Source organism: Condylura cristata, unplaced genomic scaffold (genome assembly GCF_000260355.1).
Source record: "Condylura cristata isolate star-nosed mole 26May11 unplaced genomic scaffold, ConCri1.0 scaffold00004, whole genome shotgun sequence".
NCBI lineage: Eukaryota > Metazoa > Chordata > Mammalia > Eulipotyphla > Talpidae > Condylura > Condylura cristata.
The window spans coordinates 54,156,814-54,176,915 of NW_004567105.1; the positions used below are offsets into that span (position 1 = coordinate 54,156,814).

Genomic DNA, 20,102 nt, shown 5'->3' on the forward strand with positions numbered 1-20,102 from the left:
TTTGGGTGCCTGGGAGCATGAAAGGGAAAGGGAGGTAGTTCTCTTTTCATAGAAAGCTGCACACAGGCCATACTGGCTCTGCCAGAGGTGCTGAGGTTGAGGTCTGTCCCTGCTGGTGAGAGCTGATTATAGTTAGAATACTGAGCTCTTTTGGTCTTCAGACTTCTGAGCCTTCCAGCCCACAGCTCCACTACTAAAGGACATTTTGCTCCCTTTAAACACTTTCAACCCTCTGCATGAGTGGTCTATCTGCAGAGACACTACACATGGTCTTCTGGAGGGCCGGCGCTGGCAGCCTGCCTGTTTGCCTCCAGTCTGTGCCTCCTGCACCAGTTCCCAGACCTCTCCGAGGGCCTCCTTGTGCATTGATGGGATACTGTTCACCCTTTTGGCATGATTGTGCGAGTTAAGAGGTGCGAAGTGCTTACAACAGTGTCTGTACATAGTAGCTGCTCGCTGTGTCTGTCAGAAGTGGCTGTCACTTGTACTGCTGCATATATCCTTCCATAACCAGAAAAAGCAGGGCTGGCTGGGGTGTAACTTCCATGTAACATTACAGGGAATGACGTGGCAATTAAAGATATGGAGCCAGGGGATCCAAAGGGAGTGCTCAATCTGAAGTCCAGCCCTTCCAACTGCAGAAAGCACATAACAAACATAGCACTGTTCCCAGGCTGTGCTGGGGCAGCAGACTCCCCAGCAGTGACCGAGAGGGGCTCTTAACAGAAACATGAGCCCGTGACTGAGGAGAGGACTGTCCCTGATAGAGGTGTGGGGGTGCCTGGTTCAGTATTGTCAACTTGCTGGGCTCCTTGAAGAGACAAGTAGACGTATGGGACTTAAAGGTCTGACCCATGGGTCCCCAGGGAAGGTTCATGTAAGAGGCATGTGTCTGTGTGTGCACTTTTCTCAGGAAAGGAGGCAGGACTTTGATCAGATTCTTAAAGTTGCTGACATGCCTAAAAATAAGAACTCTGCTTCTACAGGAACTTACATGTAATTTGTGAAAATGCTCAATATTAAGAATTCAAATAGAATGTTTTCAATCTGTGCTAGTGCACAGATGAGTTAAAACTACTGGTCTAGAAAGAGGAAGGAAGTTCTGAAGATTCTTCCTTACTGTTTCAACTTTTGTACTGTTCAGTGTTGGCATTTCCAATGGTTTGCAGGGCCAGAGAATAGTTGACCTTGAACAAATTATTTATTGCTTAACATCCCTTTTCCCTAAAAAGTAGAGGTGATGACTTCAGCTTCACAAGATTCATGGAAGAATTGAATGGTTTTGCTATCACATGTACCAGATGTTACCGAGTTTTGTGTCTATGAGCTTCCTTCCTATCGCCCTCATTCTGGAAGCTCAGATCTTCTTGGACAATTTACAACAGTACAGCAGTTACAACTTTTTCTTTTTTTTAATTTCTCATTTACATACATTCCTTATCTGATCAAGGTTTGCACCACGTCCCAAGAAATAGTATCATCCCATGTTCGTGGCCTTAAGGAGCAAGATGTTCTGTTTTTTTTCATCTATTTTGACATCTTGGAAAGTCTACCTTTCCTTCCTTTCCATTCTAGTCATAGAAGTTTATTGACTTGTTTTCCCTTCATGTCTTTCAAAACTGGCAAGTGATACTTTCGCCAATTATTCTCTTCTATTAAAGGTGAAAAGAGAACCAAATTATACTGCTGCTCTCACTTTAAGGTAAATTCTGTTTGTTTCCTTCAAAAACTAGGAAGCAGGTATTTCCAGCACCATTGTCTGCTCTAAATAAAAAGCAGTTGTATTGCAACTTGAAACAAATTCTGCTCTGTACAGGGCACCCAGTCTCCTCATTAATTTAAAGCATTAAAATGGTCACAGCAGTATGGTCATTTCTGGAAATTGCTGTATTGATCCCTCAGCCTTCCTGGGCAGAAGCAGTATGACAGGGCCCTGGGTGAAGTCAAGGGCATGAGCTAAGGGGTAAGAAAGGTCTCGTGTGGACTGAAACCCAGCCGCATCACAGTGTCACCCAGTGGGCACATCACATAGCTTTTCTGAGCCTTGGAATCTGCACTGCTAGAAGTTACCCTGTTAGCTTGTTAGTGCTGTCACAGTGCAGAACCACAGACGGACTGTGTGCTTAAGCGATAGGAAACTGTTGTCTTGGAGTTCTGAAGCCAGAAGTCTGAGACCAAGATAGCAGGATTGGTTCTTTCCAAGGACTCTGAGGGACAATCTGTCTCAAGCCTCTTACCTAGGTTGGGCTGGCTGCCAGTGTATCCTGGACTTACAAATTTATGCCCCAGTCTCTGACTTCATCTTCACCTGGTGTTCTCTGTGTGCATGTCTGTCCCTGCATCTGAATTGCCCCTTTGTAAAAGGGGTTCTTACGGAATTGGGGTTCCAGCTAATGAAATTATCTTGTATCAATTACCACTGAAAAGGCCTTATTTCAGAAAAGGAAGTTAGAATTTCAGTATGTAATTCCTGGAGGACACAATTCAATTCATAACATAGACTCAACATATAGACACATTGGGATAATTAAGATAATCCATGAAAGGGGCTTAACATAGGGCCTGGAATGTTGCAAGCCCTCAGTACATCGATTGTTATTAGTGTGGGAACTTACTGTGCCCTAAACTAGTAGCTGACTTTTTCACTTACAATTAATGCATATTTCTGTTCCCTGTGCTTCTCATTTATTCATCAATCAAAAATAAATGTAAACAGAAAAGATGAAAAACCATAGACCAGTCACAACATGAAGGCTTCTCCCATTGGACAAGCAGAACTCTTTAGACTTTAATATTTCCCCAGCCTGAGCTTCTATCAGTAAAAACAGATTTGTGTATGTAAAAATACATAGAAACTTACTATTTCCGTCTGATCTGTGTTAATTACATGAGGAGCTATCTTAAACAGTGAAATGATTTTGTTTGAGGGAAAACTTTGAAATTGAAATAATGATCAGATGGTCATTTACAAGAACATTTTAAACTAACTCACTGTCTGAGAAAACATGTTATCAGAATCAAATAAGCTGGCAGCATAATCTCCAAATTCCACACATATTGCTATGGTGTCTAAAACATAATTATCAAGCTTAAGTTAATTAGACTAATGCTCAGAAAATCTGGCCTGGCAGCTTAGGGTAAGTAATTATATATACTGATTAAAAATGTAATACACAGTGATCAGAGGCCAAGGAAACTCCTTTTGACACAGCTTCTGCCCATATACAATGAAGAAACCATGAAATGTGCCCACTATGAGAAGGAGCATTGTAGAAACCGGCATGCTAAATCCTCTGCAGGGTGAAGGTAGAGGCCCACCTGGGTTATTAAAAGACAAGGCAGGAGTCACTGCAGGGCCAGCTCAGGAAGGGTGCTCCGACCACCAGAGGCATTTCAAAACCACAGCCTGGGCTCCAACCTGTTTCCATGTTTTCTCAGGCATCTCCTTCAAATGATGAATTGTAGGACAACTGAGATCAGTTTCATTTCCAGCTCCTGAAATTATAATGTTGTCATTAACTATAGGTCACACAGAGAGGAGAGGAGAGGAGACTGATAAGGCCACACAACCATGTCTGTATCTCTCTCTTTCCAGTCTGCTTGCTGTGTGGTTTTCACTCTAGTTACCTTGGAAAGAAGGGCATTATCTTTGAAAGATCCCATTTGGTGATCCCTTGGCAAAGACCAGGGGTCCCAAGGCTTAGCAGTCTACTCAAGACTCTTCAAAGGTTTAAAATCTTGAGTAAGGTAGTTAGACTTCAGACTGATGAGGTCTACAAGGAAATCTTGTTTTGTTGTTCTCCTTACAGCATTGAAGAAATACATTGGTATTAGAACACTGCACTTACAGGATGTTAGCAAACCCCTCTGTGAGAGCTGAGGTGACCTCAACATAGTCTGTATTGCTTGTGTTTAACACCGTTATGTGAGAGGGAATGCAGGCTAAGGAAGTGGACCTCAGAGTCCCACTACCTGCAAACTAAAAGATCACAAATTAAAATCCTCACCTGAAAGCTCCATCATATAAGGTAGATACATTTTTTTTTTAGAGATTTATTTATTTGTGCATACAGAACTGGGGTACAAGCCAGAGGCTCAGGGGTGGTGAGAGGCTTCACCAGGACAGAGTGGGGAGCAGAACAGGCAGATCTGAGGGGAGCAGCGGGCGGGTCAGGAGAGGTCTGCCATGTGGTCACCTCCAGGGCAGGCGGGAATCGAACTCATGCCGAAGTGGCTTTAGCTTCTTAGTGCTGCGCTTTAACCCGCTGCGCCACCAGGGAGGGTCGGATACTCTTAAAAGGATTAAATGAGGTCTTTGTACTAGCACTTTGTTCCTAGAAGTTAGCGAGAACTCAACAATGTCATTAGTTACAATAACACCAACAGTACACCAACAATTGTGCCTTCATTACTCTGGGCTCTCCGCCTTTGACTAGCCACTTCCCTGAGCTGGAGAGCCCCTTGCAGGAGGCAGAGCGCATCACTTCTTCAGTCAAGAGCATTGGTTCATTTCCCTACAAGACTGTTTATATATAAATCCCTGTGTATTTAACTGCCTGTGGCTAAAGGATTAAGTCCTGAAACTGTCTCCTTTTTTTAAATGGATGAGTTGCCCCCCCCACACCTCAGGCCCAACTAACCATTTGCAAAGTGAAAGAACAGTCAATCAGTAGGTCAGTTTGCCTCTTGTTTGCCAAAAAAAGTATTTGCCTAATTTTAAAAATGTTTGCTTTTCGCAGCTGGTTGGTAGACATAGTCTGAGTAACCAATTGGAAACATAGGAAGATCTTGGACTGGTAAATTGGCTTTGAGATTTCAGTCTAATGTCAATGAACTGGAGTCAGTTATTGCCAATATCAGAAATTAAAAGAGAGAGAAGCAAAATTGCTTGGAAATTAATGGCTTTTTCAATATCTCATCTCTCTTTTCTACCCCAGAAGTAGTCAACTGTCTATTGCCCCCATTGATGAGCAGCAGAAATGCAGATAGATTTACCAACCCCTTAAAACACAACCTGGGGAGAGTCAACATATACAAAAGGACTAAATGAGATTATGAAAAGTAGGTTTGAAATTTATATCACTACTGCTAACATGTTTGTTGAATCCAGGCAAATATTACTTTTGCTTGGGAAATAGAACATAAGAACAAATTTATGGAGAGGAGAATGCTTGGATGACTATCTCAAAGATTTAAAGCTCTTAAGGCAGAGCAATTTTAATTAAGAACAATCTCCTGTATGAAGTGTTATACCAAAAATAACTCCTGGGGGGAATTCAGTGAAGGGATATATCAATTTCAGACATCTGGAATCCAATTAATAACTTCAGTGCCTTTACATGGCAAATGCTACAATGTTGTAATTTTTTTTAACGTGGAAGCTATATTTCTATAGTGAGGAGAATTGCAATTATCCTATGTTACAATCTTATATATAGCCCAATGATGGTTAATTTTTTTTCATTCATAGCCTGCTTTTATATAGTGATAGCCATTATACATAGTGACTAATGAATATCTTCAAGCCCAGTGCCCAAAACAAAAGGTACAGTTTTTATCATACCCTATATATTACCATATACAATTTCTCCACACTGCCCTTTCCCATGATCCTCCCACACTGAGTTATCCATCTTCCTGAACCACCTCGTCCCCAAGGCTTTACTCATTTTACAAATAGGTTTGGGCATTTTTATGTATCTTGAAGGGTATCTCCTCTCTCTCTCTCGGTTATATCTATATCTACCTGCATAGATCGATATCTCTCTATATAGATTATCAACCTATACTCTAGATAAATGTTTATTAAAAATGCAGAACATTTGGGAATTACTTGTATGTTATTTGCTCACATGGGCTATTTGGCTGTATCAATTAGTTAAATCATCTTTTAATACATCATTATGCAAATTTAACTGTTTATTCACTTACTCTCTGAAGATCATTAGACATTTTCAGATTTCTGCTCTTTTCATTAGAGCTTCATGGAATATTCTTATGCATATGAGCAATTTCTTGTGGGTGTATACCTGAGGATAGGTTTGCTGGTTCCTATGGTGTCACAGGGTCTGGTGAATGCCAACTCCAGTATGTCCCCTCCCCAGCAGTGCAGGCTAATCCTGCAGGTCTTTAGCCTCTCTGAGCCATGTTATTGCCAGATTTAGGAATAGCTCAAATTCCTCAACATTTGAAAGTGACATTTTTATACCAATTTGATCTTGTGCTGTATGACTCTAAGAGCTTGACTAGGGCTTATGGGTAGAAGTTTGGGGAAGGAAGATTCAGATTTGGAATAAGGAAGAATGGCCTCCTGGCACAGCTTGTGAATTCGACATGAATCTCAAGGAGCAATAAATCCCCATCCCCAGAGCATTCAAGCCAGGGCAGAAGTGACTCTCAGAAGCAATATAGCAGGAAAGATACAGATGTAACATAGTTCTTTAGATGTGATACCGTTATTATATCTATGCCAAGCCTGGCTTCTAAAAACAAGCATTTTTACATATGTTACTGGACCTTTAAATAGATACTTGAAATTGTGGAAGACTATTGTAAAGCATTTTTGGTAACTTACCAGGGCCTGGTGGTGCAACAGGCTAATGCACAGCGCTATGAAGCTGTCCACAGCCACCGCAGCACAAGTTTGATCCCTGTCCAGGGAGCTGACCCACATGGTGTGGCATGTCCCACCCACCGCTCCCCTCTACAGTGTACTTTGGTGGATCTGCCTGTCCTGCTCCCCACACTATTTCTTGTGTGTCCTCTCACCCCCATACCTCTGGTCTATACCCTAGTTCTTGTGTGCATAATTAAGTCAAATCTTTAAAAAAACAAACAAACAACAACAACAACAAAAAAACAACCAACTACCTTTATACTCTTAAGCAGCACTGAAGTGATACTAGTTAAATAAGGAATCTTAAAAGATTTTGATGGATTGTTCACTTGCACACTTATAATTCCCAACAGTATTTCCAGGTGTAATAGAATACCAAAGATACTGTTTTTCTTTTTTTAATCATGACATATAAGAGACTAACATGATATTTTCAAATATAAACATATATTTAGATTTATATTTTTATACACATGCATGTCATATATTGCTATGAATACATTCCAGGTTTGAGACTCTTTTAGTGACTCTGGAGGGTCTCTATAATAAATAATTGGGAGGTTAGATGTACAGTAGGAAGCTACAGGTGGTGAGGTATCTCTACTCTGGCCCAATGTTCCAGAAGTCACAAGCGTGGCATTGCATTTTAATTTTTTTCTGTTGTGAGGCTTTGTGTGTTTGCGATCACCTTACACCTCTGTTGTCTGTGTTGATTTCTGGATTATGGTCACTTACAAGGTATATAAAATGAACAGTTGAGCCTATAATGAGAACATTTCAGCTTCTTTCCTTTTAAGTATTCTGGCTTCTTTTTTTTTTTTAAAAGAAAGCATTTGAAATCCTCTGTGACAAGGATCTGCTGTCACGCATGGCGAGCTTAGCATTTCAGCCACATCCAGAACTTTATGTCTTCATTAGAGAAGGTTTTTAAATGGATAGAGAGAGGCACTTGGGAAAGGTTGGCTCCCAATTTGTTTGTCCGAATTCTTTGAAGGGCACTGGAACCGCTCCATCAGAACTGAATGTGAGTGACAGCGGGTATGTGCCTTCCAGTGGGTATCTGGCAGCTTTGGGGGAGTGCAGGTTTGTCACCAGAGGCAGAATCGTCTTGTAGAAAGAAGAAGTCATAACCCATTTAGCAGAGTGGTGAGTACCCTTGGAATACATATTATTTTTATGAGTCACTTTTGATCTGCCAACATGTGGGTTTCAGCGCCAGGCACCTGGCTGGATGGTGCTAGGGCAGCTCATTTAACTCTGCCAAACATATGGTGAACATTCGGAAGGACCTTTGCGAGGTCAGCCTGTGCCCTTGCTGCACCGTGGTGGTCACCATTTGTGCAAATAGCTTGCTGCTCACCTGCTTTTCTGTGGAACGTTTCCTGTTAGCAGAGTGTGATGTTAAGGGGAGGCAGATACCCAGTAAGCAAAGCTCAAGCCACGAAATGTCACTGTGTGTGCTCACGCTGCCCAGCTGTTACAGACAGGCTTCCACCCTGTAGCTCCCAGAGTCTGGACCTCCCTATGCTCTCCTAATTGATACTCTCCAGAGCCTAGCACCAAGGAACTATTGCTGCTTTGTAGCTACAACATAGTGCACCCTGTAAAAGATGTGACCAAATGAATAGTCCATCATATTTTCTTTTCCAGCACTGAAAGAAGAGAAATTCACTCCTCTATGTCTTTTTGGGGACTGCTCACTCTGCTTCCGTCACTGGCCTATAAAACCAGCTCATAACCTGTGCTGTCAAGTCTTCCCTTTCTCTGGGTATTTTCACTGGCTGACCCCTCTCTCCTCCACTGCCACGCCCTGGGAGCACGCTCCCCTGCATTGTCTCTTCTCTGTCTCACACGAAGAGACACCACTGTGTTTGAAGATTTCAGTGAGTTCTAAAGGAGACAAGCTTCTCGTGCTTGACAGACCTGTATTTTGTCACCCCCCCCCACCTAGTTCAGCTTTTTACAAGGGGTTTGATTTTGAGGGCCCACTTTTGGCTGCCAGGGGCACTGTTGACTAGAATTCTGAGGTCACAGCAGTATCTTTATGGGCCAAATGGTCACCCCCATACAGATGGTGGGTTTGCTTAGCTTCTTGCTGTGTAGACATTACACTTCTTCAGGACCAGCTGTCTTGCCTGAACTGTATGTCTTAAGTGACTTTAAGAAAATAAACCATATATTGGGGAGAAAATATGAAACAAAATGCTTGGGGGATTCAATGAAAGCAGAAATCGGCTCTTTTTCCTTTTCCTCACTCTGAGTACTCACAGATTGGCCACTCTTGCTCAAACACCACTATCCAAAACACTAGGGCAGGGAGGCTCATAAAACATGACTGACCAAGGAAATTGCTTTTTGAATGAATGTGTTCTTTTCTGAAGTTTGTTCCATCACAAATGTCCCTTTCAGAAAGTTTCATTTTATTTCTCAGTGAGCATGGTTTTAGAAACAGGAGGCATAAGGAAACCAAATGGGTAGAGATCTCTAGGCATTGCTGCTTAATCAAGGCCCTGTCCCCTGCAGAGTCCATAGTTCAGAAAGGATGAAGCCAGAGCTGGGATGTTGAGTTATTTACTGAAAAGTACCCCAAGTTGCAAATACCCCTCACAAAGAAAGTGCCCCAGCTGGATCTGGATTCCAGTTTGTGGGGAAGGAGCCATCTCTATATGCAACTTTGGTTGCTATTTGATCACTCTTGTTTTCAAAAATTAACCAAAGGGAAGTTCCCAAGAATTTAGAATAGATCCTAGGAGTCCACAGAAATACTGGTCCTAACAGCCGTGCAAAGATGCTTGAGTGAATTCAATTGCTAGACTTGTTGTTCCCTCTGGAAAATGGGAAGGATGAACTTGCATGGCCAATATGCTGGGAGGGAAAGTTCAGAGTAACAACACCTTTGACAAACGCCCCTTCAAAACCTACACTACTGAGTGTCAGACAGCAAACCATGGAGATCCAATGCTGACTGTTACTGTGACTTGGTGATTTTTACAAATCTGGGTGTGCTAGATAAGGAGGCTTTTACCAAATTATTGTTGAGAGTGTATTACTGGGATGGCATCTGAGATGCTAAGCCCATTGGTCATGCCCACCACAGGAAGCTATGGAGAAAATGTCAGCAATTAGGTGTTCCAAGAATAAGCTAAATTCGTCCTCTTAAGTGGGGAGTGGGGAGAGTCTTGTGCCCTAACATCTTAGAGCCCTGAGGTTGTTCAAATATTTACTTTATACAGAAATATGTTCATAGATCTCCTTCTTACACTCTACCTGAGGGATCCCCTGAGCTGGGGCCCTGCGGTATCCAGTGAGCCAAAGAATCAATGCCAGGGATTCTCTCCTGGAGCCATTCTGATCAACCCCTGGCCTGTAGCCCATCACAGCCCAGTTGCTAAGTGTTGTTCCTCAATCCCCAATGTCATATTACAACGTTTTAAATAGTGGCCCCCTGGGCGACAGCAAGCAGATACAGGAGGCCCTGCCCAGGCGTTTCCTTTCTCAGACTCATTTCAGGGCAGCCCAGCGATGGCTGCTCCCCTGCTGGAAGTCACTCTTTTGATGTGTTCATTGAAATCAACTTTGCACAGGACTAGACTCTGCAACATTCCCCTTAGCTGAGATGCTTTGAACAAGCTTCTGATGGAAAACTGCAAGCTGTAATGCCTAACCAATTAACGTGTTTTTCTGTTAGCACACATGTATCATGTGTGCCAGCCACCCTGAATTTCTCACCTAGGTTTGTACACGTTTTATAGGGTGCATGGCTTTCTCTGAAGGCCATTCACAGCATAATCGGTTGAGTAATATCTGGTCCAAATCGCGATGCTGGCAAAGTCTCATTTGCTGCTTTGGCAATTGCCTTGACAATGTGATACTTTAATGTATAATTGGATAAGCAATTGGGTTCTGTTATAGTACAGTGGTTTGGCATAATTATTTTCCAGTACTGTGATTTTCTAGTTAATAAATACTTTGGGGGGTAACAAATTCTTAAACATCAACACTCTATACTCCTTGAAAGTAGGATGCCATTAATTAATAAAAGAGCTTTTTCAGCATTTTGGCCCCATTGGCAGCACTAAAAAAATCTTCAGCTTTTACTCAAGCAACTTAGGCTTAAGTTAAAGCTTCAGCAACTAATTAAATGATGAATGCTCTGTTGATTGCCCTTTATAGTGAGAAATTCAGGTAAAGTTCTGAGTTTTGGAAACTTCACAGTGAATAGAGAGAGCCCAGGGATAACTTAGTTGTACTTAGAGGGCTCTGTGACCTAGCTATTAGTCCAGGGCCCCAGCTCAGGAATCCCTCAGGTAGAGAGTAAAAAGGAGATCTATTAACATAAAGAAAATATTCTAACAACCTCAGGCTTCTAAGAAAGCAGATGCAGCAGCCACAGGTTAGGACACAGGGTCCCCCCCTTACGTGAAAGCAAGAAGTGATTTATTAGCCTCACACTTGGGTTTTCTTAGTGTCCTTTCTGCTCAATAACCAGCTCTTAGAGAAAGTCTTTTGTTGTTTGGGAGGGAAAATTGTGCTCAGAGGACTCTGGTTGTGTGCGCATGTGTGAGAAGAGTGAGAAAACTTTCAGGATTGTGAAATATAATTCAACTCCAATCTACATGATCCAAAGAAGATTCTTGGGAACTTGGGGTTGTGTGACTGGAGAGGTGGGCTGTTACACTGATCCGCCACAGGCTTGAGCTGGGGAGCCAGGATCAGTCTATGCTTTACAGAGGTGCTGAAGCTGTCAGGGGGAAAGTGCATCTCCAGGAAGGGACTAAGCAACATGGCTCCTATGTGTGGGCGATGGCCCTTCCCTCGCCCCACGCCCTGACCCAACTCCATCATCTCCCGTCTGGGCTCCTGCAGGACCCTGTCTCCTTCTCTAGCCAGACAGTGTTCTATGAGAGTTATTCTAGTCCTTTCACTTCCCTGCTCCCATCTCTTTAATATTTTCTTTACATCAACAATAAAATCCAAACTTCTTAGGTATTCCTACGGGCTGCATGTGATCTATTGTCTCCCTTGCTTTGTTAGCCAGTTATTTCCACCAAGCTTCCTTTGTCCTTACTGTTCCTTTGCACTTACTGTTCTCTCTACCTCAAATATTTTTCTCCCAGCTCTTTGCTTAAGAGCTTGAAATCATTGTTCATGTTTCAGCTTAAATGTCACATCTTCAGTGAGGCCTTCCTGCAAACCTGCCACCCAAAGTTCTCCCACTCTTACAAATCACGGTGCTATTTTTTCTTCAGGACATTTATTTATAATGTGAAATGACTCTGACTTCCAAAATATCTGTCAAAAACAAACAAAAAGAAAAATCTGAAGTCTTCTACAGTTCAGCCCCCAAAACAGACACCTCACTCATTTCTCCCACTTCAGCTCCAAGGCTAATGCTATGTTTGATGCTGTCTTTCCCACACTGTCTTCCTTTACATTAACTCATTTTTAATTTAAATGTCTTTTGAAAGGGAGTTTTAGATATTGTAAACAGGGGATAACCCTCAACATAAATGTAATCTAAAGAGAAAGATAATCTGAGCGCCTAACTAGGTTCTGGAGGGCTCTTTCACTAGAGGTCATGGTGGAACAGTGTTAGAGACATGCTCGTCCCAGCTGAGACTCTGATTGCAGTTTTGTAGAACTGGTGAGCACTTTATGGCATACTAAGGTGCATAGCTTATCTTTCAACAATGAAATGTCAAAGTTAGCTATCTAAATGGCAGCTAGATCTCAGCTCTCTTGACAACCCGGACAGATGGCCAGGCTGCCTAGGATACCACATCGGATTCAGCAGTCAAGACTGCTGCATTAGTTGGTGAAGCTGGCAATGGGAGCAGATTGCCAAGCTGATACATGATATACTTGTTGGAATAACCGCATTGCCCAAATTGACCCAACTCTCGGCACCATCTTTTTAACTCCAGTGAAAGATCGTTGGCCTTTTTTTTTTTTTTTTTCTGAAGTCAACTCTAGACCCCCCTACCCCAGCAAGAATTACTCTCTCCCCCAGATATTCTGGAATACTTTGATACGTTCATAACTCTGTTGGGCGAAAAGACTCTAAGAGGCTAAACCATTTGGCTTATTCATTGTTGTAGTTTTTAATAAGACTCAGAACAATGCCTGGATGTGTTAAGTGTTTAACAAATGTGTTTTGGCTAAATTTAAAGTTGTAAATGACAATTGAGTCAACGTTTATTGATGAAACTATTTTCCTTTCAAGACTTTACATGAACAGAACCATCAACCCATAAGAAATGGTTTAAGGTCTCTGAACTTTATATTTTACCAACTAAGAGCAGTGAAATACATGAGTGTATTTTATACCAACACTTGCTTCTTTAAGAAGTGGCATTAAATTGTTTTTCCCTCCTTTCAAGACAATATGGCATTTTACTCCAGCTTGGTTCCAAATTCTGAAGAACATTTAAATTATGGTGAATCATTCCTCCTACTGTATTCCATTACAGAACTATTGAAATGTCAATAGCCAAGACACATGGAGCATTACATCCGGGACTCCGCTATTACCTCTCATGCCTACTGATAGCACACTCAGTGCAGAGGAAGGAGAGCAGTGTCAAATCAACACATATCACTACTTCAATCAGAAACCCTGTTAACACTACCTTCCCCGAAAATCATTTCAGGGAGATAAAGTGGGATGACTGCAGATACATTTTTTTTTTTTAAATCTCTTTTCAAAGCTATATAGAAATGGAATTCACTTCTAGAAGCCATCACAGACTTTGATTTGTTGAATGTGAATACAGATTTTAGTTCAAGTTTTTGCAAACTTTGGTGTGCACCTCATCCAAAAAACCTAGCATCTTCGAAAGTGTTTTTAAATGTTGCAACTGCATTGGGAAAAGGGAAGGATGCAGCATTACATCAGCCATGGTGCTGAGTATTTGCATGGGTTGAGTTACTTACAAGACATAATATAACTGTTGAGAGCAGAGATGGAGAACTATAATTCATTTACTTTTTACGTACCTTCAATTGGAAAAAACACCGTTATTCTCAACTAAGGATGAAATACCCTGCCAATTAAAGTCTGACACACTGGCAATTGTAGGACATGCTTTGATTTCAGAAATGTTACCGTGAGAAAAAATGTGCAGCTCAGAACTTAGACTGTAAGATTAAATCACTGGGACCATTATAATCCCACATTTAGTGCAAAAGTTCTGATCATAAGCCTTAGTGTGGAGAAACTGCCAACCTTGAATTTGTTCTTCCTTTGGACAGCCTCTTTTCTTCAGAATTCATAGTTGGGATTGGGAGCAACCTAAATACTTGCTAAGTACTTCTTGTGATACCTTCCTAAGAGGTTTTCTCGACTGAGTTGCCAGATCACATACAGAAAGCCCAGTTCCAACTGAGTATCAGTTAAACAGCACATTTCCAGTCTATGTATGCCCCAAACAATGCACGAGATACACTAAAATTAACTGAGTGTCACCTTGTATTTTTATGTGCTAACACTGGCAAGCCTGCTCCCATGGTAGTTCTGACTGCCTCTGACCATCACCACATACTTTTCCTCTTAATGAGGCCCCATTAATACCTAATTCACTCCTTACAACAACCCTGAGAGCAACTATTGCAGGCCATTTTAGAGTGGAAGAAGTGAAGTTTCCTCTGCAGTCTTGGCTGTCTCATTAGATTAATTGCTGTTGCCCTGAATTCTGATCACAGCTTTTAGTCCTCTTACAGAGTAGCTAGGGTCCAAAAGATACAGATCACTAGGAAACCATGAAATAGGGGGCTTTTAATCCTGGATACATCATCTACGGGTTGGTCATTGTTATGGCATGTCTATGCAGTCTAATGAACACTAAGTTATTTAATGCCAGATGCAACCTTGCTCATAAACCTTTAACACTTCTTTCTAGTAGAGGGAAACTGAGGCGCAGAGTGGTTAAAGAGGTTGCCCTTCTCATGTTAAAGACTAGGCCTAGCCTCTTCTGGGATAGCTCTTGTTGGATGTTCCTTATTAGTCATTCTTGTGAAAGTAACTAGGCAGCCTCTTCGCAGCATCCTATCCACTAGATAATGCCCCTGTAACCACTGCATGTCTACTTGCTATCTATGTGTCCCCAGAGGACAGTTAAAGAGAGCTGCTTGGTTCTGTGCTCTAGAGCCAGGGGAGAGAGCTGTTCAAAGTCAGCCTTTCCCTGTGGGGACAGCTGGAAGTGATTCTGGAAGGTTCACCTGAAATAAAACTCCCCCGCTAAATTCTCCCCATGGAAAAGTGTCTTTTGACTAAGCCACTGTTAAAATCATTAAGGCTTATCTCTGCTAGCCAGGGAAGTGGCTTTCGCAACCATGGTTCTTGGATTGCCTTGGAGCAGCAGAAGTTGACTCCAAACCACAGTATGTTCAACTTCTAAGTCACCTGCGTGGTCCCTGTGGGACACAAGTCTCCCAACCAGAGCTTTGTCCAGAGTGGCAATTCCTGCAAGAGTAAAAGCCCATTCAAAAGCTCCTGCAGTAGATCAGCATCTTGGTGTTGCTAGGACAGGTCTTGTGGCCAAGACACGCCCGTAACAGAGTGGGAATAAAAGCAGCAGTTCTGGGGCCCTCCCTGGTGGCGCAGCGGGTTAAAGCACTGCACTGAGAAACTAAAGCCACTTCCGCATGAGTTCGATCCCCGCCTGCCCCGGAGGTGACCACATGGCGTGGCAGACCTCTCCTGACCCGCCCGCTGCTCCCCTTAGCAGTGTACCTCATAGATCTGCCTGTTCTGCTTCCCGCTCTGTCTCTGGTGAATCCTCTCACCCTCCGCATCTCTGGCCTGTACCCCAGTTCTGTATGAATAAATAAATAAATCTAAAAAAAAAAAAAAAAGCAGCAGTTCTGGAGCAGCTGTTTGCTCCAGTTTGCAAAAACTAGCCCTGTTGATGTTGCTAGGGTACAGACAGTGGACTAAGGCAAGAGCATTATTTCCGTATGCGTATGAGCTCCATCCAAACACATAAGTGTGTATGCAATTCTCCCAAATGCAGTGCTTCTCAGCAGTAAGTGCACCTTACAATTTTCTGATAAGTCTGAAAACATCTCCAAACCTACGCTGCTCTCAGACCTATTAAATCCCCATCCCTGGGGTGGACTCAGTTATTAGTAATTTTTAGTGATTCTAGTGGATAGCCAGGATTGAGCTTGGCTGTTCCAAAGAAAACCACATGCTTCCTTCTGGGGCTTTTAAGAGGGAAACCTCTCCATTTTAAAAACCATGTACAACAGAACTTTGCAAATATGATTAGTTCTTGTTTTCTTTATTTCCTATTTCCCCTAAACAACTTCTAAGCATTGGCACAACGTCGCCATCTGTAAGGCATATGACAATAACAGACGGTCGCCTAATAACCGGGAGGCATTGCCGTTTGCAGGCTCTAAATGATTTGGATTCATCTGGTATGAACCACATGGCTGAGGCCACTTTCTGCTTGACTTCTGTGGCTTGCAATGGCAGTACCAGAAGTGGGAAGGCCATATTTTCTGGGGTTTGTATTCTTTGTCATCTTATTGAATTGCTACAAGATGGATTTATAACAGACCTACAGCTAGTATCAAAATGAAAATTAGGTCTTCAGTAGAAAAATAGCAATCCCATTTGACTCGCCTGTAGCAAGTACGTCATGTCTGCCTCTGCAAGGAAGGAAATGACTTCTTAATGTGGTTTTCTCCCACTAAGGAGAGTTAAATCTATGTGGCAAAATGTAAAACTAGCGTGCTGGCAGCTGAATTCTGAGCAGAAGATCCATGACCCTCATAAACATATTTGTGGCTCAGTTATATGTTAATGAACTTCATTTAGACGCAAACTTACCCCAGTAGAAATATAGCTCTGCTGGAGAGGAAGGCTGTTGTTCCCTCACTGTTTTGCCTCCTGTATCAGAGTTAGCTCTGGCACAATGGGGAAATTTCTCCATCTGCTACAAGCTGCCAGGCTGGGAGTCTCCGGGTTAGATTTAGGGTGGTTTTTTCGCCTGAGATCGCAAATGCCACTATTTGAGTTGATAAATGTTTTAGCTGAGCCAGCAAGATTTCTTTTCAAAGCCTCCAAAGTTCCAGTGACTGAGTCTGGGAGCAGGAACACTGTCCAGTGTTCATAGAATTTAATGTAGTTCCCCTCCAATAGATGAGAAGGGAAAACTTGTTGGGAAAAACTCGCCTGGTAATTTTTGACAAGCAAATGAACTGCTCTGGCCTCAAATTCGTCCTTCAGAAGAGGGGGCTAAGTATTGGTAGCCCCTGACTTATGTAGTGCTTCTTCTAAGGATCAATGAAAAATGCACCATTAGATAATATACAATAAAGACACTGTCCTTTGCCTCACAAATAGTAGTCATTATACATGTTACTAAATACTATGCTGCCAACCCCTCTGATGACTTAACCTAAAATACTACACTGGCATCCTGTGGAGAATTTAGACTTCTAGTGCCTTTGTTTATATTTATTTTATTTATTTATGCATAGGAGAGGTGGGATATAGGCCAGATGTGTGAGAGGATTCACCAGTGTCAGAGTGGGGAACAGAACAGGTAGATCTACTGAAATACACTGCTGAGGGATCAGTTGGGTGAGACAGGTGGTCCCTGGCCAGGGACTTCAGTAGTGCCAATAATGTCATAGTGCTGAGACTTAACCCCTTGAGTCACCACAGAGGCACTATACGTCTAATATTTTAGAAGGTACACAGCCTTACACAGGAATACCAAATTCAGTTAATAAAACTGAATTGCAATAGGAGATTAAAAAAGAAATGAAGACAACTTCTGAGAACATCGTCTCTCAGACAGAATTGATGTTCATTCTCTATGTAAATCTGAGACAAGATTTTTTTTCTAGTAAGTATGAGAATCTAAAGAGTTTTAAGGTGATTCAACTGACTAAATTTTTTGATAAGTTACTTCCTCATTTAATTTCTTTTACTATTTATCTGTATGGAGACTCTTGATTAATACACTTCTTCAGTACTCAAGGCTCTTGCATTATTACCGTTAGCTTGCTTTGGCTATTTGAATGCATGAAACAAAACTGCTTAGAGCTCATATAAGAGAGACCAAGACAAAGACGATATAGAAAACTCACAGGCCAGCTTAGGGGAATATGCATGTACAGGAACAAACTCAGTCTGTAAAGCAAAATGAATGAGGCATGCCAGGTATAATATGGTTAGCATATGTGTGTGTTTGGGGTGGGGGGCAGGAGCATGGGGATTGGTCGTGCCAAAACTCCCCCAAATCTTTGAACCCCAGTCTCAGCAAACAGGCCACAGTGTGGCTTCATATGATTATGTCATGATAGAAATTGGGGACGTTTCATGTAAAAAAGAATTTCCATTTTTAAATTTTGGCAACTAATTCAATTAAAAGACACACCTCGGTCTCTCATTTGTGACTTCTGCTTGGCAAATACTTGCTCAAGGAAATTCCAAAGACGCATGAGTGAACCTATTCCATTTTTCTCTCCAAAGCTCCAGAAACATGACAAAGAGGAGGAGGACTCCCCAGCCTCATGGAGATCGGAGGAGGAGATGGCGGCAGAAGCAGCAGCACTGCGGGGCTACTTTCAGTGATCCAGGTAAGAAGCGCTGAGGCTGCCCAAGGGGCCTCAGGGAAGGGGCGCTCTGCCCACAGGGGAACACCGAAAAGCAGCTGCGCAAGCCACGAAAGCTTATAGAAACCCTGACACCTGCAGCATCCATTCCAAGCCGGGGCTGGCCTCCTTGCTCCTGCAGGACTCGTCTAGTTAGTTCTTTCCCGGGCCTGGTCAACAACATCCGTTTAGCTTCTCCCCCCATTGCTGCCTCTCTCCAATTCAGTTCTAGGAACAGCCCAAGGTAATTTATAACTCAAATGTGATCGTTTAAAAGATCAAAACACTTTGAGGGGGTGACACTGGCCTCAGGCTCAAGGCCTTTTTTTTTTTTTTTTTTTTTTCCAACTGCGCTTCTTATTCCCTGCTGCCTTTTGGTAAATTGCTTGTTTGCGTTTTTTTCCTTGGCTGCTAAGAAGCTCAGACCACCAGGAAAGGTAAGGAGTGATTGAATTCGCTTTTCGTTAATTACACTTAGCTGTTGGAACATCATAGAGTGAAGAATCTGGTAGAAAATTGTACAATCTCCTTGGCAAATGCATCTACAAAGCAAATCATACTATCTGTAAGGGGCTCATGGATCTTCTAAAACTGTTTAATAGTGTAGCTATGAATTATTATATCTATTTGTTGCTTATATTTTATCTGGGAACCCTATTAATAAACTTCCTTTGTGATTATAGTACCCAGAAAAGAACCTCTCCTCTAAGACATCTTAATTATTTTTAAAATTATGTGCTTCATCTGGTGTTGTGTATAATGTGCTTATATTATAAGCTGCTAACATAGATCAGATACAAATTAAAAACACAATTAGTGCACAATTACTGGTAGCAATTGAATTATAGAAAATTGTATCAACCACTTAGTGGTATTTTTAGTGTTTAAAATATTTGTGCATTTCTTGGCCTTTTTCCCTCTCACTTCCTTTGTAAAGTAGTGTAATTACTTAAAGATCCAGTATCAACTCTCTCTCAACTGTGGTTCAAGCATGCCATGCTCAGGCCTATCACTCTAGAAAGCTCATTTCATTCATGTCATTGGTTTTCAGCTCTGCATTCAGTTGCCTGAGGGATGTAGTGTGACACTGACACAAGCTATTTTCCTATTTAAATGTTCTACTGTTCACCTTTTTTTTTTTTTTGAAAGGATCAAATTGTTTACCTAAGAACAGGCCTACTGGCATGATCACAAACCTCTTTCTGTTTCCCTTCTAAAAATCAGTGTGTCATTCTAAAAGGTCCCATTTCAATGGGCCATCGTTTTTTATACTCTTAGGCTAAATTTTTTCCTCCCTGGGTTGCTTCTGTAACAGGTACTTTTAAGTAGAAGTCAAGAAAGCTCTCGGCTTTCCTGAGGCTTACTGAAATACAGGCTTCTATCTTAGTATATGCATTCTTTAAAGGCTTTAAAAGTTTTATCCATATTTCCTGTATGTCATACTTTGTCAGTTTTTGATTCTCACTTGTCTTTAGGCTTAACATCTCCCACCTTTCAGGATAATCAACTTGCCTTGTAAGTCTTGCCAGAAAAATATTCACTCTAACTTACTATACAAACTACTGTCACTGTGCCTATATGTTTTAAAAATAGCATTTGTATCACTTTAAGGGTCCTTGTTTACAGAATAAACAAATCACCTTCAGTTTTCCCAGTAGTTAGAGGTAGGAATCAAGGTCAGAAATGGATAATGGAGTTGCCCAGGAACACTGTAACTGAGAGAGGAAAGATTTAAACTTTAAAGATTTAAAGTTATACAAAGAGCATCAGCATTTCCTGCAGTCTAATGGGACTAAATTTATTTCCCTTTAGAGATAAAGGGGAAAGGAAATACTCTTACAAAAACTGACTTATTGAGTTGATTCACCTAATTCTT

At 41.8% G+C, this 20,102-nt stretch overlaps 1 protein-coding gene across 7 annotated transcripts in view; it reads left to right on the forward strand.

The window, feature by feature from the left end:
- The window catches only part of FHIT (fragile histidine triad), a 1,224,031-nt gene that overhangs the window by 1,184,668 nt on the left and 19,261 nt on the right, over nucleotides 1–20,102 (forward strand). For all 7 annotated transcript variants that reach the window (XM_012720560.1, XM_012720561.1, XM_012720559.1 and 4 more), the window contains one exon: nucleotides 18,105–18,211. In XM_012720560.1, the coding sequence (XP_012576014.1) occupies nucleotides 18,105–18,206 (102 nt within the window). In that variant the 3' untranslated portion in view covers nucleotides 18,207–18,211. The remainder of the gene's footprint in view (nucleotides 1–18,104; nucleotides 18,212–20,102) is intronic.